Source organism: Piliocolobus tephrosceles, chromosome 8 (assembly GCF_002776525.5).
Source record: "Piliocolobus tephrosceles isolate RC106 chromosome 8, ASM277652v3, whole genome shotgun sequence".
Taxonomy (NCBI): Eukaryota; Metazoa; Chordata; class Mammalia; order Primates; family Cercopithecidae; genus Piliocolobus; species Piliocolobus tephrosceles.
Window position 1 is genome coordinate 64,475,333 of NC_045441.1, and position 23,288 is coordinate 64,498,620.

The 23,288-nt window shown below is 37.6% G+C and overlaps 1 protein-coding gene across 2 annotated transcripts in view; it reads left to right on the forward strand.

Moving 5' to 3' along the window:
• The window catches only part of SOSTDC1 (sclerostin domain containing 1), a 37,729-nt gene extending 15,233 nt beyond the window's left edge, over positions 1–22,496 (forward strand). Inside the window, exons 2-4 of one of the 2 annotated variants that reach the window (XM_023216007.2) lie at positions 18,166–18,559; positions 19,650–19,721; positions 21,068–22,496. In XM_023216007.2, the coding sequence (XP_023071775.1) occupies positions 18,355–18,559; positions 19,650–19,721; positions 21,068–21,483 (693 nt within the window). In that variant the 5' untranslated portion in view covers positions 18,166–18,354 and the 3' untranslated portion in view covers positions 21,484–22,496. Of the gene's footprint in view, positions 1–18,165; positions 18,560–19,649; positions 19,722–21,067 lie in introns of those variants that run through there. The other variant, XM_023216008.2, reaches the window with a different exon arrangement.
• The last annotated feature ends 792 nt before the right edge of the window (positions 22,497–23,288 follow it).

Genomic DNA, 23,288 nt, shown 5'->3' on the forward strand with positions numbered 1-23,288 from the left:
TTTCTATTTATGATAAAACCAACACTAAACATCCACAGAAAGAATAAAGTAAATACTATTTAAAGATGAAGAGGCAAATAAAGAAAGAAAAAAACTCATGATAAACATGAAAAATGATCCCATTCATTAACAATCTCCGAGATGAAAATTAAATATTTAACATATGTACTCTTCACCTATTCAATTGGCAAGTCAGTTAAAAAATATTATTCTCAGTGTTGGGGTGGTTGAAAGAAATAAGCACTTTCACATGTGGCTGAAGACTGTCTATTTTGATATTTCTGAAGAACAGTTTGGCATTATTCACAAATGTGCTAAAATGAGCACATACAATAATCAAGAAGTAATTCTCTATTAAGTGTTTAGAACTCACAGAAAAATCAAACTGTGAAATTAAAAAAATAGTGAATTGGCAGAGGGAATGCAAATAGCTAATCAGTAAGTGAAAAACTAACCAAATACAATAATGAGAAAATAAATGAAAATTTAAACATATGGCATTTCTTATCTATTAAAGTTATTTATTTATTTATTGAGACAATGTCTCACTGTGTTACCCAGGCAGGAGTGCAGTGGAGTGATCATGGCTCACTGCAGCCTCAACCTCCCAGGCTCGATTGATCCTCCCATGTCAGCCTTCTGTTTAGCTGTGACTACAGGCATGCCCCACTACGTCCAGCTAATTTCGGTATGTTTTTGTAGAAATATGGTGTCACTATGTTGCCCAGGCTGGTTTTGAAGTCCTAGGCTCAAGCAATCCTCCCTCCTCATCCTCCAAAAGTGCTGAGATTACAGGCCTGAGCCACCTCACCAAGCCCCCAAATTTTTATCAACTAAAATTCTGGGATGTTTTCACATTGGCAATGCTAAATGCTGATAAGAGTGGGACTTACACACTGCAGGTATATGTGTACAGCAAGCACTGAAAACAGTTTGGCACCATGTATCAAGCATCATTGCATCCATTTTAAAGAAAATAAGAAATACAAATATTTATACATAAAGATCTTTGCTTAGGTGTAATTTAAATTATCAAAGGAAGAGAGATAATTAAAAAGTGTCTATTTGAAACACAACTATGACATCAAAGTTTAAATGAAATACTAGAATCATTCCAAGTTAAGTCAGGAACAATGTAAGATAACCCATCATTACTGCTATGTTATAACATTGGTGGAAAACTTTAACCAAAGGGATAAATAACAATATATGAGAGAAACAAAAATATAAATATTGAAAAGGAAGGAACAAAGTTATTATTATTGACACATGATGGGATTACCACAAAACATTGAGAAAACTGAAAAAGTATTAAAAAGTATTATTACTGTGGTCAGAACAAAATCAATTATTGAATTCAAAAGCAGTTCAAAAAACATTTGGAATATGTAATGTAAGAACATCTGATTTCAGCAGCAGGCTACAACATAAAATAGCTATGATTAAACTTAAGATGTATAGATATAAAGAAAACTATGAAATTTGATTCAAGGGCAAAAATAAATGGAATAGGCTAGGTATGGTGGCTCACGACTGTAATCCTAGCACTTCGGAAGGTCGAGGCAGGCAGATCACCTGAGATCACGAGTTCGAGACCAGCCTGACAAACATGGTGAAACCCCGTCTCTACAAAAACACAAAAATTAGCTGGGCATCATGGCGGGTGCCTGTAATCCCAACTATTTGGGAGGCTGAGGCAGGGGACTCACTTGAACCCAGGAGGTGGAGATTGCAGTGAGCTGAGATCACACCATTGCACTCCAACCTGGGCAACAGAGCAAGACTCTGTCTCATAAAAAAAATACATGAATAAAAATAATGGATAGAAAGAGTAAATATTGCCAAGATTATCAATGATGCACCTACATAGCAGTTGTTATCTCTTAGCATATAAGGATGATCTTTAAATTTACTTTGTCTTTAAGCATTTCTGAATTGTCCCATCTCAAAAATGTTATTTCCTTTGAAAAGTTACCATTTTTCATGGGAATAGAACTTTGGCTCCTTCCAGATGATTTGGAAATCCTAAAAACATTTTAAGTTCTGGTTCAGTGTACTAACCTTAAGCCTAAAACCACTGTGGAATAACTGCCGTTTTCATTTCCATACTAAAGATGTTTACCCTCTAGGATTCAGGCAATGTTTGAATTTCTGTTTGCAAAGTGAAGGGAAATGGTTACTTAGGAACATCAAGCAAAAAAGAAGTGCTGTTCAGGGGACAATTCCATTCATCCATTTGCTTATCAATTTAGTCAAAAAATATTGAGCACCAACTTTGTCCCAGATAAATTCTTCGTCATGTGGGAACCAACACTAAACAAACTAAAGTCCCTCCTTCAGGAGTTTACATCTGGTAGAGGGTGTGGGGTGAGAAGAGACAAAAACAAAGGGAACAAAGAAAAATGTGAATGGTGAGGTGTGCTATTTTAATTTAAGATGGCTTCATGAAAACCATTCAGATATAGTGACATTTGGACAACAGTTATCCAAGGGAGGGATGTTTTGAGCAGAGTGATGCTGCTAGCGCAGAAGCCCTGGAATAACTATTTTTTTGTTTGTTTGTTTGTTTGTTTTTTGAGATGGTCTTGCTCTGTTGCCCAGGCTGGAGTGCAATGGTGCAATCTAGGCTCACTGCAACCTCTGCCTCCTGGGTTCAAGTGATTCTCATGCCTCAGCCTCCTGAGCAGCTGGGATTACAGGTGCCTGCAATGACACCTGACTAATTGTTGTATTTTTAGTAGAGACGGGGTTTCACCATGTTGGTCAGGCTGGTCTCGAACTCCTGACTTCAAGTGATCTGCCCACCTTGGCCTCCCAAAGTGCTGGAATTAGGCATGAGTCACTGTGCCCAGCCCTTGGGATAACTGTACATCTGAGACAAAAGGAAGCCCAACGTAGCTGGATAAGAGTGAGAAGAGGGGACAGGAGGAGGAGATGGGGACAAATAGGTAGCAAGGGATAAGATCACTCACAGTGTGTAGATTATGATAAGATGATGGAAAGCCACTGGAGGATGATGAACAAAGGAGTGATGTCTACAGGGTGGAAGCAGGTAAGAGTCAGGAAGTTTTGAAATTGTTCAGGTAAAAGATGATGGTGTCTTGGACCAAGGTAGTAATGAAGATGGTGAGAAATGTTTGGACCCTGGATATAATTTGAGGGGAGAGCTGATAATAGTTGTTGGTAGATTTAAGACATGTGTGACAGAAAGAGAGCCATCGGGGGGTTTTTGATCAAATCAATTTGATATGGTATTCAGTCATAATCATGGAAGGTATGAAGAAATTTCTCAAATATCATTGTATTATTTTGAGAACAGGCTAGATGAGAATGAATAACTTGCAACATTGTTGGGATATTAAGGTGAATAAAAGAATGATTTATTTCTTTTTTGGAGAAATAGAATGTCGTGTGAATATCTTATGTCCTCCCTGGCGCTCTTTCATCTCCGATTGGAGACCTATGATGTACATAAGCTTTACTTCTAATCACCTCCACAGTTTTTTCCCTTTTTCTCTTCTCCCTCTGGCTCTCCATTCCCCCTATTTTTCTTTCTTTCCTTCCCTTTATCCTTCTCCTTAGTTTTTCTTTCTTTATGATAGTACTGATCGACAGAAGTGATGGAACAACCTCTGAGCTTTTTGTCCAGCACTGTTTTCAGTGCCAGATAGCTTCTCAGTGCTCCATAATGTGAATTGAAACGTGGTCATTCTATGCTAAATATTTTGTCTTTAACTTTCTTCTACAGTTCCTCAGAGTTATCTATTTAAGACCCCAAACTGGTCAAGTCACATCTTTGCTCAAAATTCTTCTAAGGGACCACATTGACTTTAGAATAAAATTCAAACTTCTTTGGAGGGCAAAACATGGTGACTTAAAATCTTGGTGTGCTTATCCATCCCTCCTCTTTTCTAGCTACTCCATGGAGGTCTTTCAAGACAAGCAAAGCATTTTTAATTTTCTCTAAAACTGGTCACGTTTTCTCTCACTGCCAGATCTGGGTGCACCTACTATTTCTTCTGTCTCTCGAACACCCAACTTACTTGCTTTTGTCATCTGCCTGCTGCTATTATCCTCAATGCTGTGCTCAGAATTCACCTCTACTTGGAATCTTTTTGGCCCTCACCAAAAGGCTTTGGGTCCTACCTCTGTTTACCTTTGACCCTGCTCTTACTTAAAGCACTACAAAGCAATTGTCTGCTTAACTGACTGTCTCTGCCTTATGGAGTTTAGGGGAGGTAGTTTAGTTCCATAACTGCAGGGCAGGTCACAGTCTCTAGTACATAAGAAGCACTCAGTGTAAGTTAGTTCAAATGATGAGTAAATGAAGAGAAAAAAAAAGAAAGCATATTATGAATCCCACAGGGAAAAACCTTATTTCTTTGTCAATGATAAGGAAAACTCTGTTTTTAGATCGAACATTGGGGGGGTTAGCAACGAAGATGAGGATTTAAGATGTAAATTCTTGAAAGGCTGTAGGCCTTGTTTTGAATCATACGATGATTTCACTGGATCAAAGGGTGTTTGGCAAGCAGGAACCCTGAAACTGTGCCAACATTACTGAGCTGATCTGCTCAAGAGTGAATAAATTTTAAGGAACTGTAATTATCATGTGCATTAGCCACCTTTATAATTGGAAAGGCAAAATAGCACTGAAACGGTGCTGTAAATGACAATATTTATGTGCTTAAGGGTTGTCTTTAAAGACTCAATCTTACAAAGATTTCATCTGCAGGGATACAAGCCTTTCAAGTGCTTCAGTCATGGACTTGTATAGTATTTGGAGACAGAGTCACCCTCGGGTGTGGCTGTGCGCAGTTGTATTTTGTTTTGCTTAACTTCTGAAGCTAGCCAGATTACTGGGACTACCAAGTATGGCAAAAAAAAAAAACCTAGCAGAATAGTTAGATGGTCACTAAACAGCTTGCATTGTCCTGGCAGGAGTGGACTTTCTACAGTCTGTTTCAAGTTCTTTGGCTGTTTGTCAGAGAAGCCTGACTTCCCCAGCACTGGCGGACCGACAGCCCCCAAGTGCTATATAAATATGCTGGAGAATTAAGGTTGAAAGACAATATAAGTGTGAGTTGACATCATAAAGTTCTAAGTTGTAAGACATCTTAAGGATCCTCTTTGTCCTTCCTTGTTGAAAACAATTTTAATCAATGCCTCTAAATTAGAGAATAATGGTTAAATTGTTTCCATGAGATTTGTAATTGAGTTAATCTTCTGCCAACTTTAAACAAGGTTAAATCCTTCAATAAAGATTGTAAAAGTATCAATTAAAAGTAAAAGCAAGGACAAACAAAAAAGTAAGAGTCTTAATGGAGGCATTACTTCTTCATAAAGCATTTTTTTCTCTTCATAATAAATTATTAAATCTTGTCTCTTCATATGTGTTTCAGACATTGCTTGATGTCAGTGTGAAAACAAAGTGATCAAAGTGATATAATAAATCTAACAAGCCTGGTGCGGTGGCTCACGCCTGTAATTCCCCCGCACTTTGGGAGGCCAAGGTGGGAGGATCACTTGACATCAGGAGTTCGAAACCAGCCTGGCCAACATGGGAAATCCCATCTCTACTAAAAATACAAAAATTAGCTGGGTGTGGTAGTGCAAGCCTGGAATCCCAGCTACTAGGAGGCTGAGGCATGAGAATCGCTTGAACCCAGGAGGCACAGGTTGCAGTGAACCAAGACTATGCCACTGCACTCTAGTCTGGGTAAGAGAACGAGACTCTCTCAAAAAAAAAAAAAAAAAAAAACAAAAAAAAACAAAAAACAAAAAACAAATCTAACACCTTGAGCGTCTAGTAAAGGTATGGTTTATTTCTGTTGAAATTCTTTTTTAAATAAAAGAATGGATACCCAAAAATTCCACAGGTAACTGTGTCAAGATAAAAGAACACCATTTCAAATGGGCGTTTTCTCTTTCTCTCTTTCTGTTTTCCTTTCTTTTTTTGATGGAGTCTCACTCTGTCGCCCAGGCGGGAGTGCAGTGGTGTGATCTTGGCTCACTGCAGTCTCAGCCTCCTAGGTTCAAGTGATTCTTGTGTCTTAGCCTACTGAGCAGCTGGGTTCATAGGCACATGCCACCATACCTTGCTAATTTTTGTATTTTTTAGTAGAGATGGGGTTTCACTATGTTGGCCAGACTAGTCTCAAACTCCTGACCTCAAGTGATCCACCCCCCCTTGGCCTCCCAAAGTGCTGGGATTACAGATGTGAGCCACTGCACCTGGCCCACGTTTTCTCTTTAATGAATGTAAAAGATTTAGGCTCTTATGGATAAAATGTCTCCAAAATTAAAGTTTGACTTTAAGTAGAAAGATATATTAAATATCTTGGTACCTTGAAAATTGCAAATGTTTATGAAGATGGTATGAATTCCAGTCAAGAAGCTTAGATGTGCAAAATAAATCAACAAAAAACCAAACACTTGAATTGCATTATTTATATTTTAAAATCAATTTCATTTAGAACCCTGACCCTTATTTTCCCCTTTCTCCTTTCCTAGTCACTCTCCAAGAACTTTACAAAGTTTCATTCAGTAGGACCAAGGCACTGGGGAGGTCCCTACAGACAGTGATCATGAGCAATCGTTCCCCATTAGTTACAGTCAAGGTGCCCATGCCCAGTCTGCACAATCCCTTCAGGTCCAGAGGCTCTGGAATTACATATCCTTCTGGGTCCTTGGAGTCATCAAGGAATGTGCTTACCATGCCTTTCTGAAGCCTAGTCTTCTGTCTGGACACTGCCAGTAAGTAGACTTGGCTTCTGGTCTTTCATGAAGTGCCCATGCTCACTCTACTCTTCCACTCCTGCTCTTTATCTCTCCCCACCTACTTGGATAAAGGAATGGAGAAAACAGGGGGATAAAAACCTAATAGTTCAAAACTATTAGGTTTTGAAAATATCCCACCACATTTATAAAGAAGAAAATCTGAAAACACTCTAAATATTCATCAACAGAGAACTGGATAAGTAGGCTATGGTACATCCATACGATCCGTTCAATGAAGGGGTTAAGAAGAATGGGATAAATCTGTATATTCTGATATGGGAAAATATCCAATATAGATTATTAAGTGCAAAATGTAGTTTGAGAAGTTATATGTATAGCATGATTCAGTTTCTATAAAAATGTAAAATATATATTTATGTGTACATTTATAAGCATGCATACATTTATAAGCATGTATAAGTATGTGCACATTTATAAGTATGTTTAGGTATAAATGTATGTGTACCTAAACCTGCTTATAAATGCAGAAAATGTTGGAAAACATCACAAGAAACTCTTAAATGTGATTATCTCTGAAGAATGGCATTGGAAGAAGGATGAGAAGAGGTGGATTTTATCCTTCTACTAAGTAAACTATTTTACCTTTTTTACAACATGTACATGTTATTTTCCAAAATCGTATGACCTCAGTTTTAAAAAAGGTAGATATCTGTACAAGTCTTTTTCATACCATAATCATTTTTGCATGTGTTCAATACATTTTTAAATAAGTTTTAAGTATTGTTAAGTAATCTTTTAAATTTTCTTGTTATTGCTGTGGGAGCATGAAGAAGAATATTTGTTCAGAAAATTTGAAAATTTAAAGCAGTATTCTCTTTCAACCCGCATAAATTAAATATTCTGTTAAAAATCTGCATTTTCCCCATTATCTTAATGTTTTATTTTATTATATTTTAAATTATTTTACTAATCATAAATATATTTTGCAGTATGTGTTAGGGTTGGAAAAGTGAATCACACAATTGTATTGAGACTAAAAGAAATGTCCTCACATTATTTTAAATTACGGTACCTAATGCTCATAGATCCATACTCCACATGTTCAGAAAAGCTTCCTTTTGCTCCAGTTGCCCTTGTCTCTCTTTCTCATTGCTTGATTAATTAAGTCTATACATTTAAAAACACTTCAAGGAGCAGAATTTTGAATTATGGCAACAACATTTACAGGAAGGAATGGTGTTCTAGGCAGGAGGAACAATATATGCACAGGCATGAAAGCATTAAATAGAGTCATGAGTATGAGAAACTACTACTGAAGCACAAAATATAAATAAGGGAGTGGCAAGAAATCAGAGTAGCTGGCTCATGAAGGTGTTTGTTTATTATGCAAGTAAAGGCAACAAACAATTTTTGAATGAGATGTTCACATATGCATTTTTCAAAGATCATTCCGGATCTCATTGCAGAGAGTTCATTTTAGGGTGATGAGACTGGAAAGCAAGAGATGAGCTAAGAAATTAGGACGGCAGTTCAGGCAAATGTTGAAAACTTGAACTAAGCCAGTAGGTAAATGAGCAATATAAAAGGAGATCTGAGAAATGTGTATTATTTATGGTTTCATGTAAAACAGAGGGTATACATTTTATAAGCCTGTACGAATACATCTACACAATAGTTCATCCTACTTGAGAATTACTGAACATAGGGAGTGAAATTTTAAAATCTAGGAGCATGATTAGGTGACTGTAGATATATAAAGGAAAGTCTTAAACCAGTATAATAGGTTTCTAAACCAAGGTCTATCATAATAATGTTGTAGAAAAACATCCTCATGAAATTGCTTCAGTAGCTTGACAGATTCTTTTCTTTACGTTCTGGGGTACCTGTGCAAGATGTGCAGGTTTGTTACATAGGTAAACGTGTGCCATGGTCTGCTGCACCTACCAACCCATCACCTATGTATTAAACCCAGCATCCGTTAGGTCTTTTCCCTAATGCTCTCCCCACCCTGGACAAATTCTTGAGCTGTGTTTTGATATGGTTTGACTGTGCCCCACCCACTTCTCATCTTGAATTGCCACATGTTGTAGGAGGGACCCAGTGGGAGGTAATTGAATTATGGGGCAAGTCTTTCCTGTGTTGTTCTTGTGATAGTGAGTAAGTCTCACGAGATCTGATATTTTTAAAAAGAGGAATTCCCCTGCACAAGCTCTCTCTCTTTGCCTGCTACCATCCAAGTAAGAGGTGGCTTGCTCTTCCTTGCTTTCCACCGTTATTGTGAGGCTTCCCCAGCCACATGTAAATCCAATTAAACCTCTTTCTTTTGTAAATTGCCCAGTCTTGGGTATATCTTTATCAGCAGCATGAAAACAGACTAATACAGTTTCTAGTTGTCTCTTAGACACCTTCCCTTAGATTCCCATCAGCAAACTAACCTCATCTTAACTCAGCCCACACTCATTATTGTCCCAGATACCTTTCTCCTGACACTAGTCTCCCATTCACTCAGGTTTAAAACATCATTTTCACTTATGACTCCCTCTCCAATTACCTACCAACCTAAACTCCACAGTATCTCTAATCTCTGTCCTAGCCTTTCCTCTCTCCAAGTTCAAGATTATATTCTTTTTCAGCTGGGCTCTCACAATAATGTTTCCCCTCCCTGTGTTCTAATATAACCACACCTAAACCATCTTATACTTTGCAGCTGGATTCAGTGTCCCAAAACATAGTGTTGATATTGTCCCTGTTTCAAATCTGTCAAGGCTAGAGGAAATTTCAATTATTAAAATAACTTTGGAAAACTCTTTGGCATTATCTCCTAAAGTTGAACACACACACACCCTATATTGCATCCATTTCACAATTAGATATACATCAAACAAAAATGTATGACCATATGCATAAAATAAAGATACAGGAACATTTATAGGAGCATTATTCATAATAGCCTCAATTGGCATCAATCCAATCTAGTAGACTGGATGAATAAATTGTGGGGTGTTCATGCAATGCAATACTACACAACAGTGAAAAAAAGTCAGCTTTTTTCATCAATTTATAAAACAGTCAAAAGTAATAACTGGTGTCAGAAATCAGGGGAGTGGTTTATTTTAGGGAGAAGAAAGGAAGTAGTTACTAGAATGGGACAGGAGAGGAACTTCTGGATATTGGAAATTTTCTTTTCTTTTTTTTTTTTTTCGAGATGGAGTCTTGTTCTCTCTCCCCAGGCTGGAGTGCAGTGATGTGATCTTGGCTAACTGCAACCTCCGCCTCCTGGATTCAAGCAATTCTCCTGCCTTAGCCTCTTGAGTAGCTGTGATTACAGGCATGCACCACCAAGCCCGGCTAATTTTGTATTTTAGTAGAGAGAAGATTTCATCACTTTGGCCAGGCTGGTCTCGAACTCCTAACCTCAGGTGGTCTCGAACTCCTAACCTCAGGTGATCTGCCTGCCTCAGCCTCCCAAAGTGCTGGGATTACAGGTGTGAGCCACTGTGCTCAGCTGATATTGGAAATTTTCTATCACTTGACCTGGGTGGAGGCTACACTCTGTTTTCCCTTTGGGAGAAGAAAAATAAACACACACATATACACATATACATCCTTCAGTAGCTCTCCATTGTCTAACAAAGAATGTCCAAACTTCTCAAATGCAAAGCAAATTGTAGTCAATAATCTGTTCCAACCTAACTTGCCAATCAATGGAGTCAAATTCCCTTCCTTCCCATTGCTGACCCCTTCACTCCAGCTATGCTGTTGTTGTGAAACCCCCTACGCCAGCAGTCCCCAACCTTTTTGGCACCATGGCCCTATTTTGGAAGATGATTTTTCCATGGATGGGGCCGGGGATGGGGATGGTTTCAAGATGAAACTCTTCTACCTCAGATCATCAAGCATTCGTTAGGGTCTTATAAGGAACATGCAACCTAGATCCCCCGCACATGCAGTTCACACTATATAGGGTTCGCGCTCCTATGAGAATCTAATGCGCCGCTGATGTGACACGAGGAGGTGCTCGGGTGGTCATGCTCACTCCCTGGCTGCTCACCTCCTGCTGAGCGGTGCAGTTCCTAACAGGCCATGGATCAATACTGGTCTGTAGCCCAAGGGTTGGTGACCCCTGCCCTACACCTCAGATTCCACCTGTATATAACTTGGAAGCAAATCATTTTACTTAAAAAAATGAAAATTGAAATCGGAAATTTCTGCAAGGACTTTTTTTTTTCTAGGAAAGACTGTGGTATTTTTGGGCCAAATCCTACTAAATTCTTGGGTTCTCCAACATCCTGACGCACCAGGGAACTTCACACTGTAAAGTCTCTAAGCCCAAGTCTTACCAGTGATGTAAGATCATAACTGACTTAGGCCTTGCCATGAAGCCTGCTGGTACTTGAATAAGGGACCCCTCAGGGAAGAGTGAAGCAACACTGCATGTGGCCAAGGCTAGGAGCCCAATCTGACTGTGGGATGTCATTAAGTCTGGTGGACAATAATCAAAATCACAATGATCCAGGTATTTTACCTAAATCTGGGTCAACGCTGATCTCTGAACAAATCAGAAGTGGCTTCCAGAATTTCTAATGAGTGATAGTACTACTGTAGGTAGTAATTTTTATGGTTCTCTTGTCCGTTTCTGTGAAACAAAGAATTAATCAGCACTGAGGGACACTGAGCGTATCCAGTCCCTAGGGAGAAATAAATATAGCAGAAGCAAACAGTTAGGGTTTGGGCCTTGAGGGCGGAGCTTCAGGGCAGGGCTTCCATTTGATTCTGCAAACTGGAAATATTTGGAGCACAGGCCTAGTTAAATAGACTAGGCAATCCTCATGGAGATCATGAGTCTAGGCCACAGTTATGAGGGCATGTGTATATCCTATAACAGTTTACTTCAAACTTTAGCATGCTTAAGAACCACTTGGAAAGCTTGTTAAAATACAGTTTCCTGGGCTCCAGCCCAAGGGATTCTGACTCAAGTCTGTGGTCAGGCCCAGAATTAGAATATCTAACAGGCTCTCAGGAGAAATATTGTTTTAGACCAACTATTAGGCTGGTGGAACGAAACTAATTCCAATCTGCATTCACCACTGGGGGCAGGATATTTAATATGCTGCCAGCCTTTGTCAGATTTAGTTCAGGGACTGTTGGACTGAATGCACACAGTGAGGGCATTGATTCCTACTGTGTAATGTAATAAATTGAAGTAAAAAGGACAACTTCCTACTGGCGCTAGTTTGTGCAATCGGATGGAAGCCCTCTCCCTCCTGTCCTCACCTACTCCCTAGCACTTGCTTGTGCAGTTTCTGGGTGGGGGAGGTGCTGTTGGCATCTAGTGAGTACAGCCCAGGGATGCTGCTAAACATCCCCCACAACAGAACTTTCCAGCCCAGAGGTCAATAGTGTGGAGATTGGAGGAACCCTATCTAGATCTCCATCTATTGGATTTGAGATTTTTCACTTGGGTTTTATATCAGGTTACACAGGGCATTGTAAGCTGGGTTCTCTAAAGTAGTATTGTTCATGGTGAGGCGGTTTATAATAAATGAAACATTATATTCAACAAATAACACCAGCAAGCATTCAAACAAAATACAAATAAAGAGACAACTAATGAAGGTGATGAGGGAGAAAGAAAGAAAATTGTACAGGAAGAGTAGGTTAAGGGGAGTGCCTTTAGTAAAATTCTAACCAGGAACTTTCTGGAACAGGAATAGAGGGTAGGCTTCATGTCTCATTCGGCTTTGCCTGGATGACACCATCTTTAAAAAGACTGGGCACAATTACACTAATATGAAATGAATGAAAGTGATTAGTCCATTCTCGTTTTAAGGATTTTTATAAATAAAGATTCTATGGTAGTTTTTGCATTTTTTCTAAACTTATAATAGCTAATCACTTTTCCATTTAACAGGTGCTATCTTCTTAAGGGGAACTCTCAGAATAGTTTTAAGCCAGAGAGGAGCAGTAATAGTTTATTCTTGTATTCAGTAAATGCTTTTTGTTTATCCATATGGAAATGCCCTTTATCGGTGATTTTGCTTTCTTTGGTTTCACTAAAGGGAAAATTCCAGAAATAACCAATTGATATGTTTGAAATTCTACACTGTTCTGAGTAGTGCTATTAAGTCACTTAGTGACCATCTAGGTTATCAGATCACCTGTTGTGCATCAAAGTGCTGTGTGCTCAATGAACTCTTATTTTACTTCATAGTGGCCCCAAAGCACAGGAGTAGTGATGCTGGCAATTTGGGTTTGCCAAAGAGAAGTCATAAAGTGTTTCCTGTAAATGAAAAGGTGAAAGTTTTTGACTTAATAGAGAAAGAAAAAAAAAATTGTATGCTGAGTTTGCTAAGATCTATGGTAAGAAAGAACCTTCAATCCATGAAAGAAGAAAAAAAATTCCTGCTAGTTTTGCTGTGGCCCTTCAAACCGCACAAGTGAGAGCCACAGTACATGATAAACGCTTAGTTAAGATGGAAAAGGCATTAAATTTCTGGATAGGAGAGATGAACAGAAATGTGTTCCAAATGATGCCAGTCAGGCTCAGAACTGGTTTCAGGCTTTCACTGGAGGTGTTGGAACACATGCCCTGGAGATAAAGGGTGCTGTTGTATTCTGATGTATCCCCTGTTAAAAATTAGAAACAATTGATTAGACTAATTTTTTTAAGACTAATGACATTTATCTATTATCTCTTACTCTTTTGGCGTAAACAAATCTCCCTTCTCTCAGCTTTTTGCTCTTTACCTTAAATAGGGTAATCATATTTTTGTTCAGACTTCTCTAGTCTTTCCAAACTCATGTTTATAATTTGAAGGCTATAATATAAAACTGTGCTCCTAGATTCATATTAAATGGCTATTTTTTCCACATTTCTTCTTTTGTGTTAGACATTTTCATATATTTTTGTTCCTCTGTGAGGTAGGTAAGCGTGGTCATGTTTTGTAGATGAAGAAACTGACTAAAAGAGTTTCAGAAAGTATAACTGACTTGAACAACACAGAAGTTAGGGAGCTGACCCCTGGACAGTTGAGAATTCACATATAACTTCTCACTCCCCTGAAACTTAACTACTAATAGCGTACTGTCAACTGGAAGCCTTACCAATAACATAAACATTTGATTAACACATATTTTGTAAGTTATATATATATAATATACTCTAGTCTTAAAGTAAGCTAGAGAAAAGAAAATGTTATTAAGAAAATTGTAAGAATGAGAAAATACATTTATTCTTCATTAAGTGGAAATGGATCATCATAAGATATGTCTTCATCTCCACTGTCTTCACAGTGAGTAGGCTGAGAAGGAGGAATAAGAGGAAGGGTTGGTCTTGCCGTCTCGGGGTGGCAGAGGTGGAAGAAAATCCAGGTATAAGTGGATCCTCACTGTTCAAACCTGTGTTGTTCAAGGGTCAACTGTATATCCAAGTTCATACATATCGTAAATGGTAGAACTAAGATTCAATTTCAGATCCAAATTCAGATTTCAAATTCAATTTCCAAGTCATATGATAAATGATACTATTTAGAAAATCAAAATTAGTTTCCGGCTTTTACAAATCAAACTGCTAGTAGTAATTCTAATACCATTATTTGATTGTTAATAATGCCACCACAGTGATGGCTCAGCTGAGGACTATAAAATAAATCTTTAACAAAATTTCCTATTTTTATTTTATTTTTCTTGCAATGATGTACAGCTGAGAACACAAAATAAGTCTTAACACTCTCCCAAAGAGTGCAAGATGCAAAGTCACCATGTCTAATGATTCCACATCTGATGCTCTCAAGGCCCTAGCATTATTCACAAAATGACATAATTACAGATAACATTGTACTGATTATCTGTTATGTAACAAATTATCCCAAAACTTAGTTAAAACAACAAACATTTATTATCTCATAGTTCTTGTGGGTGCCTCTGGTTTGATGTGTCTCCTAAAGTTTGCATTCAGGTTGTAGACCAGGGCTGCAGCCTCATCTGCCTGTGGGAGGATTTGCTTCTAAGCTCACCCATGTCATTGTTGATGGAATTCTCATCCGTTTGGCTGAGGGCCTCATTCAGTTCCTTGTTGGTCACAGGCATCAGTTCCTTGTTACATGGACCTCCCTATGGGGAAGTACCCATTATGGTAGCTGGCTTCCACCAAAGCAAGCAAGAGAGCGAGAGCAGCCAGAAAGACAGAAGTCACAGTTTTTTGAAAACCTAATCATAGAAGTCACATGTCATCATGTTAGTATGTTATACTAATTAGAAGTTAATCAATCACTAAGTTCCTCCCACACTGAAGAAAAGGGGATTGCTACAAGGACGTGAATATCATGAGAAGCGGATTATTAGGAGCCATCTTAGCGACTGCCTACCACAAATATTAGCCAATCTCTTTTTAATGAAAGAATATTTTTTCTATATTTCTTAAATAGTTAATTTAACCACTTATTCCACAATACCCGTAAGATAGAAATGGTTCTTCTTTCATAAGTCTTGCCAAGTCATCAGGCAACTAGCTGCTCTGACACATGTATGCTGGATTGAGACGAGCAGATAGAGGGAAGAGAGGACAAGGCGAGTTTTCTCAGTGCTAGTGCTGTCTAAACTGAGACTGGAAGGAAAAGTAGGTGATTAGTCAAGGAAGAGGGTGAGGGAAGAGTGTTATAAGCAAAGGGAATAACAGGTACATACTAATGCCTGAAGATGAGAAAGAATCAATTTCAATATTAAATATCTATATCCATTCTTCTCGGGTTATTATAGTTTGTGGTTATCCTTCACTTGATCTTAGCCAAAAGGCCGAGAAGCAATAGTTTGTGGTTATTTTTAATGGAGCTCTTTTAAACTGATCAGAATAACTGTTAAGTATTAAATTTATGATTATTTCTGTTTTAGCAAAGTAGTTTTATTTCTTTTTATTTATTGATTTATTTTGAGACAGGGTCTCACTCTTGCCCAGGCTAGAGTGTTGCAGTGCTATCACAGCTCACTGCAGCCTCAACACCCCAGGCTCAAGCGGTTCTCTTGCCTCAGCCTCCTGAGTAGCTGGGACTACAGGCATGAATCACCATGCTCAGCTAGTTTTTGTTATATTTTTGCAGAGACAAGGTCTTACTATGTTGTCTGGGCTGGTCTCGAATTCCTGTGCTCAAGCGATCCTCCTGTCTTGGCTTCTTAGAGTGAGCAATTACAGGCCGAAGCCACTGCACCCAGCCTCAAAGTAGTTCTCCAGAGGTCTGTCAGGTAAATTGGGCCCAAGAACTCTGAGTTTGTCCTGTCCACATGCACAACGACATTGCCTTCTCTTCTAATTTTGCTTCTGCCTGAGGTGATATCCTAAGGTTGAGCCTACAAAATACTAGGTGCAGCAGATTTAATAACTGTGCATGAGTTTGGTCAACCTCATTAGCCCAACCTGATAATTAAATTCCAATTAAAATATCCCCTGCTCCTGACACACAAAAAAGAAAAAGCAGTGAGGAACAGATTAGATTATTTTGACCTTTTAATTTCCTTTAGGCATTGGGTCTGTAGGTCAATGATTAAAATTAACATGCTTTGTGTAATTAACATCAAGTCCCTTGGTAAGTAGGACAGAAATTCTTCATAGTTAGTGTTTTAGAAGGATGCCTGTAATCTCCATTTGCACAAAATAAACTGACATATGATTTTCCAGGAAGGATGTTAGAATAAATGACTATTTATCCAATCGTAGGATAGAGATATATTGTTAGTAGGGAGTATATGTCCATTAAATTGATTGTCTGACTCTGGTTTTTAAACTTTTTATTATGTACAATTTGGAACATACACAAGAATAAACAGAATATAATACTTTACCATCCTGCTCTAACAACCATCAACTTATAATTAATCTTTTGCCACTCACACTCTAACCTCCTCATATTATTTTTGAAGCTTATTCTAGCTTATTCCATATAATGTAAAAGAGTATATAAAATCATTTCATCTAAGGATATTCCAGTATATACCTCTGATAGAGAAGCAGTAATTGTTTTAAAACAAAACTACAGTACCATTTCTGTCCTAAAAAAGAACAACAATTTATTGGTATTATAATACTTTTCCTTTATTCTTATTTTTACTTTCTTTTGTAGTGAGATAGATGAATAGATAATTAGTGGTCAAATAGGGGGTGATTTTACCCCATAGGGGTCATCTGGCAATGTTTGGAGATTTTTTGTTACCAACTAGGGGGTGCTACTGGGGTCTAGTTGGTAAAAGCCAGGGAAGATGATAAACACACAGGACAGTTCCCCAATAATAAAGAACTGCTTCTTGCAAAATGTCAGTAGTGCTGCTATGGAGAAATTCAGGTAGGCAGACAGATAGATAGACAGACAGATAAGTGAATAGTAGTTACAATGGACGAAAGCTTATACAGAAAAGAGATACAAAATTAGGTGACTTAGATAGCCACACAAAGGACAAAAATGGATTTATAATTGAAAAGGTGATTCAGAATAGTTATTCCAATTGAGATGTCCCATCATGAAATAGAATTTTATGACTGTTTTAAAGGGATTATCAGTGGCCTATAATTAATTAATGGAACACGTGTTCTGGGTGCAGGTAAAGTAATTCAGAAAAATAGGTTTCTTACTTGGGCAGCAGAGTCAAAGGAAGTAATGAGCAAAATATTTAGTAAATATGAGTACAATCTGTGTTCTGAAAAAATCTAGAAAAAATTATTTTGGATTCACTAAACAGTCTGTCACAAATGGCTTTGTTTTATGTAAAACAACGCTATGGATATTAATGCTTGTGACATATTTTTAAGATGTGTATTACTTACTTTAAGGTAGTATTTACTTTAATGTAGTATTTAAATGAGTATTACTTACTTTAATGTAGACAGAACTACACTCATTATTCTCCACACAGAACCCCTGGCAATAATTTACCTAGCAGCACAGTAGTTCATGCAGATCAAAGCTGAATTATTTAAGCATGTCCAGGGGGCAGGTTTTAGTTCTGTGGAAAAAAAAAAATTGGTTTGCTTTAAGGAAAAAAAAATATTGGTTTGCTTCTTGAGAGAAAGCAATGTTTCGCTAACTAGGTGCTTCATGCAAGTCCTACAATATTTAAACTCACATGAATTCCTGTTACCTGGGAAGAACTCCCTTCCTGACGCAAATACTCTAAAATCTGAGGGAAGTATAGAACAACTGTGGGAAAGCCAGTCTCTTCAAATGAACAGCGATGTATTTTCGTTTAAATTAAACCCGAATGTTAACTAGACTCAGGAAAGGAAATGGCAGAGGAGAGTCTGTCGTTGATATAGAATGTGCCTGCCTGCGTCGGCTCACAGACTAGTGATGAAGTCCAACTCTGAAATTTCAGGCAATTTGTATACCAAGCTCCTCCTTTTCTGCAGTCTTCCTTTCCATTGGTAAAATTCTTTTGCAGGGTCATGTAGGGATCCCACCCCTTCTCTGTGTTTTCACTCTGAAGCTCTACACAACTTTACACCTGAATGAACGCCAAACCTCTGTGGATATATAAAGGGAAGCTTGAGGAGGAATTTCACAGATACAGTGCAGAAGCAGAGGCAAAGGAATTAACCAGCTCTTCAGCCAAGCAAATCCTCTACTCACCATGCTTCCTCCTGCCATTCATTTCTATCTCCTTCCCCTTGCATGCATCCTAATGAAAAGCTGTTTGGCTTTTAAAAATGATGCCACAGAAATCCTTTATTCACATGTGGTTAAACCTGTTCCAGCACACCCCAGCAGCAACAGCACGATGAATCAAGCCAGAAATGGAGGCAGGCATTTCAGTAACACTGGACTGGATCGGAACAGTAAGTGTGTTTTACTTGTACAGGTTTTTTTTTTTTTTTTTTTTTTTTTCTTTTCTGGTAGCATTAGCTCACATTGCTATAGAATTGTTTTATTGGTAACTAACCTGAACCATATATATTTTGTGAAACAATTTGGGAGTAATCTGCCACATGCATAGGCTGGCATTCTTCCCTGTGTAGTGATTTTAAAGTTAACCTAACTAAAACAGTAGTTTAGTAATGCAAGCACAGACTGAAGTTTTATCAAACATCCACAAACAAAACATTTTCAGGAATTAAACTATGGTTCTGTTAAAATCATGCAAAATGAGAGTTTTAAAAAGTATTGTTTTAGATAGCTCAAGTTCTGGTTCTTTTGTCAATTTATTTCAGAGCGTATGCAATTTTAGTAAAGTGTATAAAGGTAGCTAATATGTATTATTAGCTACCATCCACAAATACATATAGGGAATCACAAGGGAAAAAGGGAAGCTTCCAGGAAAAAAAATTTGTTTACATTGGATTTCTAAAATATATCTAGTGAGATAGTCAAAAGTTTTGATGAAGCTCAATATAAAAGAGGGATAAACTAAAAATGTTGGAGAATCATATTTTTCTAAAATAATTCCTTGTTGTCCCATTCAAAATTTAGATAATTGTATATTTCTGTGACAGACTGGGGACATTTTTGTAACTTAAGAGATTTACAACAACAGCTTAGTTGACACACTAATTGACCACTGGTTAGGGGGATTCAAATTTCCCCTAACTTTTGTTTCCATCTTTTCCTTTAGAAGAGGCCACATGCTAATAATCAGGTTTTTAAGAGAGAGAGAGAGAAAGAGAAACAGTGAACAGGAAATCTTACACAAATCTTTTGTCTCTCCTTCTTCACTCCATTCAACTATGAAAAGTAGTTTTGACCTTTGAAAAGTCAAAGCAAATATGACTGTTAATGTCTAAGAAAGCTAAGATGTTTTAACTTTCATGAAGATGGTTGCTTTTAAGTACACAGGACATATCTGATTATTATTAGATTACTGAGCAATGTGGTGGGTATTCATTGTCAATGAGCTGTCACTGCAAAAATGCCAAATCTGTATATACACAGGAACAGAAAGCTTGACAAGTCGAAATTATTTCTGGCTATTTCCAGGTGCATTCCTGAGGCAGCTGCAGGAAGGTGAGCTGGAGACAGAATCAGGCACGCTGAGCACACTGTCCAACCAAACAATTTATGCTTTACATTTTAATCCCACAATTCTATGCATGCATGTATATATAAGTAAGTTTTTACACAAATGTCACGTTCCTCTTAAGCTATATCTCTTACCTCAGAAGTACTAGGATACAGAGATGAAGTGAAACTCCTGATTCAGTTCTACTTTGACTTAGCTTTCAGTACTCTGTAGAACCACTTCAGTGTCCCTTATCATTTCTATTTGTAAAATGTCAGCAGCCTGTACTTTTAAACATCTTTATTTTTTTTTTCCTGGTTGGCAAGCCTTGATTTCTTTTCAAGCTTGTTATAGGCAATTCTCCTCAAGTTTAGATAACAAAGCAAGGGTAAGGAAAACTTAAAATATTTAAAGATTAATTATTGCTTTAATTTCATAAGGCATGTAACAAGAAACAGCCAATTAGAGAACATACCTATCAAAAATAACTGAAACAAAAAGTTTGCCATGACCAATATTCAGGAAATGAACACCGTGGTTCCTTTTGCAGTTGTAAATCAGACACGTTAGGCATTTTTCTGCCATAAAATTCATGGAAATGTAGCCAAGTTGTTATGGCAACCATACGTTCCTGATTTAGGGGCTTTTATATTCTTCGAATCTTGAGTTGTAGTGGCATTTTGCATTTCAGACATCTTACTGTTTGTATTTTTTAAAAGATAGTTTGGGAATTTATGTTTAAAACATAGTTATTAAGTTTGATATGCAAAATGTCAGATGTTATACACATATGCATGTATGAGTCTCTGCAGCGAAAGTCTAAAATTGAAATAAAATATTACTGAGAGCATATGCATTATACACAATATTTAAATGGCCCTACCACATTCTTTTCAACAGATTTTTTAAAAGCCTAATTGAAAGCACTTGCAAACATTAACCAATATGACCCTTGAGAAAGAATATTAAAGTATACTCTTTTAACTCATTAAATAACGAATATTTACACGTAAATGGAAGAGCTGCTAACCCCTTATTGGAGAGTGAGACTAAGAAAATTGGATTTTCAAACACTCTAATAAGCAATCAGCTAATGTTATATATATAAAAAAATCGGGCCTACATTTTTTTTTCCCAAAAAAGTTATAGCCATATAAACTGATGATTTTCATGGAAGTGTCTCTATCCTATCCAGGCGGATTGTTTTCATTGTGAAAATAAAGTAGGTGCTCACTTTCTATTTGGCAATTTTCTCTCATTTGGCTATTATTTTTGTCATTGCAGATCACTTTTTCAAAGGTCTTCATTTGCATTTTTGTCTCTGATGCACATTCTTTTTTGTTTCCTGCAGCTCGGGTTCAAGTGGGTTGCCGGGAACTGCGTTCCACCAAATACATCTCTGATGGCCAGTGCACCAGCATCAGCCCTCTGAAGGAGCTGGTGTGTGCTGGTGAGTGCTTGCCCCTGCCAGTGCTCCCTAACTGGATTGGAGGAGGCTATGGAACAAAGTACTGGAGCAGGAGGAGCTCCCAGGAGTGGCGGTGTGTCAATGACAAAACCCGTACCCAGAGAATCCAGCTGCAGTGCCAAGATGGCAGCACACGCACCTACAAAATCACAGTAGTCACTGCCTGCAAGTGCAAGAGGTACACCCGGCAGCACAACGAGTCCAGTCACAACTTTGAGAGCATGTCACCTGCCAAGCCCGTCCAGCATCACAGAGAGCGGAAAAGAGCCAGCAAATCCAGCAAGCACAGCATGAGTTAGAACTCAGACTCCCATAACTAGACTTACTAGTAACCATCTGCTTTACAGATTTGATTGCTTGGAAAACTCAAGCCTGCCATTGCTATTTTCTCACTTGAAAGTATATGCTTTCTGCTTTGATCAAACCCAGCAAGCTGTCTTTTAAGTATCAGGACCTTCTTTGGGAATAGTTTTTCCTTTTCAAGTTTTTCAAGATATAGGTATATCCATGAATGCAATTTGCATTTAAATTCCACGTATCCTGTAGTTTTAATTCCTCATTGTTCTTAAAAGACTGTTGATACTATAAACATCAGTGAATCATTATATTTTAAAACAGAAAAGGGCTTCTCAGATACCCTCCATCTACTGGCCCATCCCATATCCTACACAAAACCCCTTCAAAACAGAAAGGTTAAAAAAAAATTGTTGTCATGAATCTTCGCAGTAACATTTCAGAAAGGTGCTTTTTTGGTACTCTTCATGGGAACAGTTTAGCAGCCATGAATGATCTTCCTTTGAAAGAGAATGAAAGACCTTGTGACATTTCACTACAAAAATAAGCCCTGTAGCTCTTTACAGTTGCATAGTATGAAATTATACCCTGCATGCTGACCCTCGCTTGGAATGGAATGCCAGAAATGCATGGCAGTGGCTAATAAGTAAAGCTGATTAACTATTTATTTGTCAATGTTATTATTTAATGAGCTTTCACATATGATTTTTTTCAAAATGTTAATTTTTTAATGTTTTGGAACTTTTTCATGGACCTAAATATTTTCCTATATGATTTGTGGTTGATCTTGAAATATGAAAATACATGTTGTAGATATGTAAAATGATTATTTTAGTCTCCTTATTACATATATGTTCATGGTGAACTTTATTAAAAGTATGGATCTTTTTAAATCAATAAGATGCTTTGTAAAGTTGAAATACGTAATACTTTCTTGTTTAATCTGTGCAATCAGAAGGTGTTTTGACCTTCAATTCAATTGGTTTCTTTTAACAAAAATAAACACTGCTAAAAGTTATTGTCGTTGCCTCTAACATGTATAAAGGATGCAAAAACTGTAGAATAAATGTGTAATGGTAATTGCTTTTTTGTTTTCTAAGTCACATTCAAGCTTTGACAGAAGTATCTATGCTAAGAGACGAGAGAGAGGGAGACATGGAGTCCATCTCTTCAGTAAATGGGAAGTTGCAAAAGTTGGGTGTCAATCTAGCAATGAGTAGTCATGAGAATATCAAATTTACATACACCAGTGGATGCCAAGTCTGCTGCTCATTATCATCACCTGGGGGAGATATTATGAGACCCAGTGCCCAGATTTTCATCCACATTACATCAGAATTTCTTGGGGTAGTGCTCAAATATCAGTAGGTTTTAAAGTTTTCCAGATGATCTCAATGTACAGCTAAATTTGAGAAAGGAAGGAATTGTGAAGAAATCAATATCTTATGTTGGAGAACATTGAATACTATTGTATTCAATAGTAACCAAAACAGCGTGGTACTGGTACAAAAACAGGCACATAGACCAATAGAACAGAATAGAGAGCCCAGAAATAAGGTCACACATCCACGACCATCTTATCTTTGATGGTCTTTTTGGTATGGCCCACAAACCAAAAACATGAAATAAAAAAAGGAAGCAAAAGCTAATTTCTCAGTGTTTTCAATTTTGGCATGTTGTTATATTAAGCAACATAGTTTCTTGAAGCAGATTATACAGTTGAAGGACTGTTGTGTCAATTCAATCAAATGATTGACTTCATCACTCCAAATGAAGAAAACCAAAGAGGCTCATGATGTATTGGTAATAT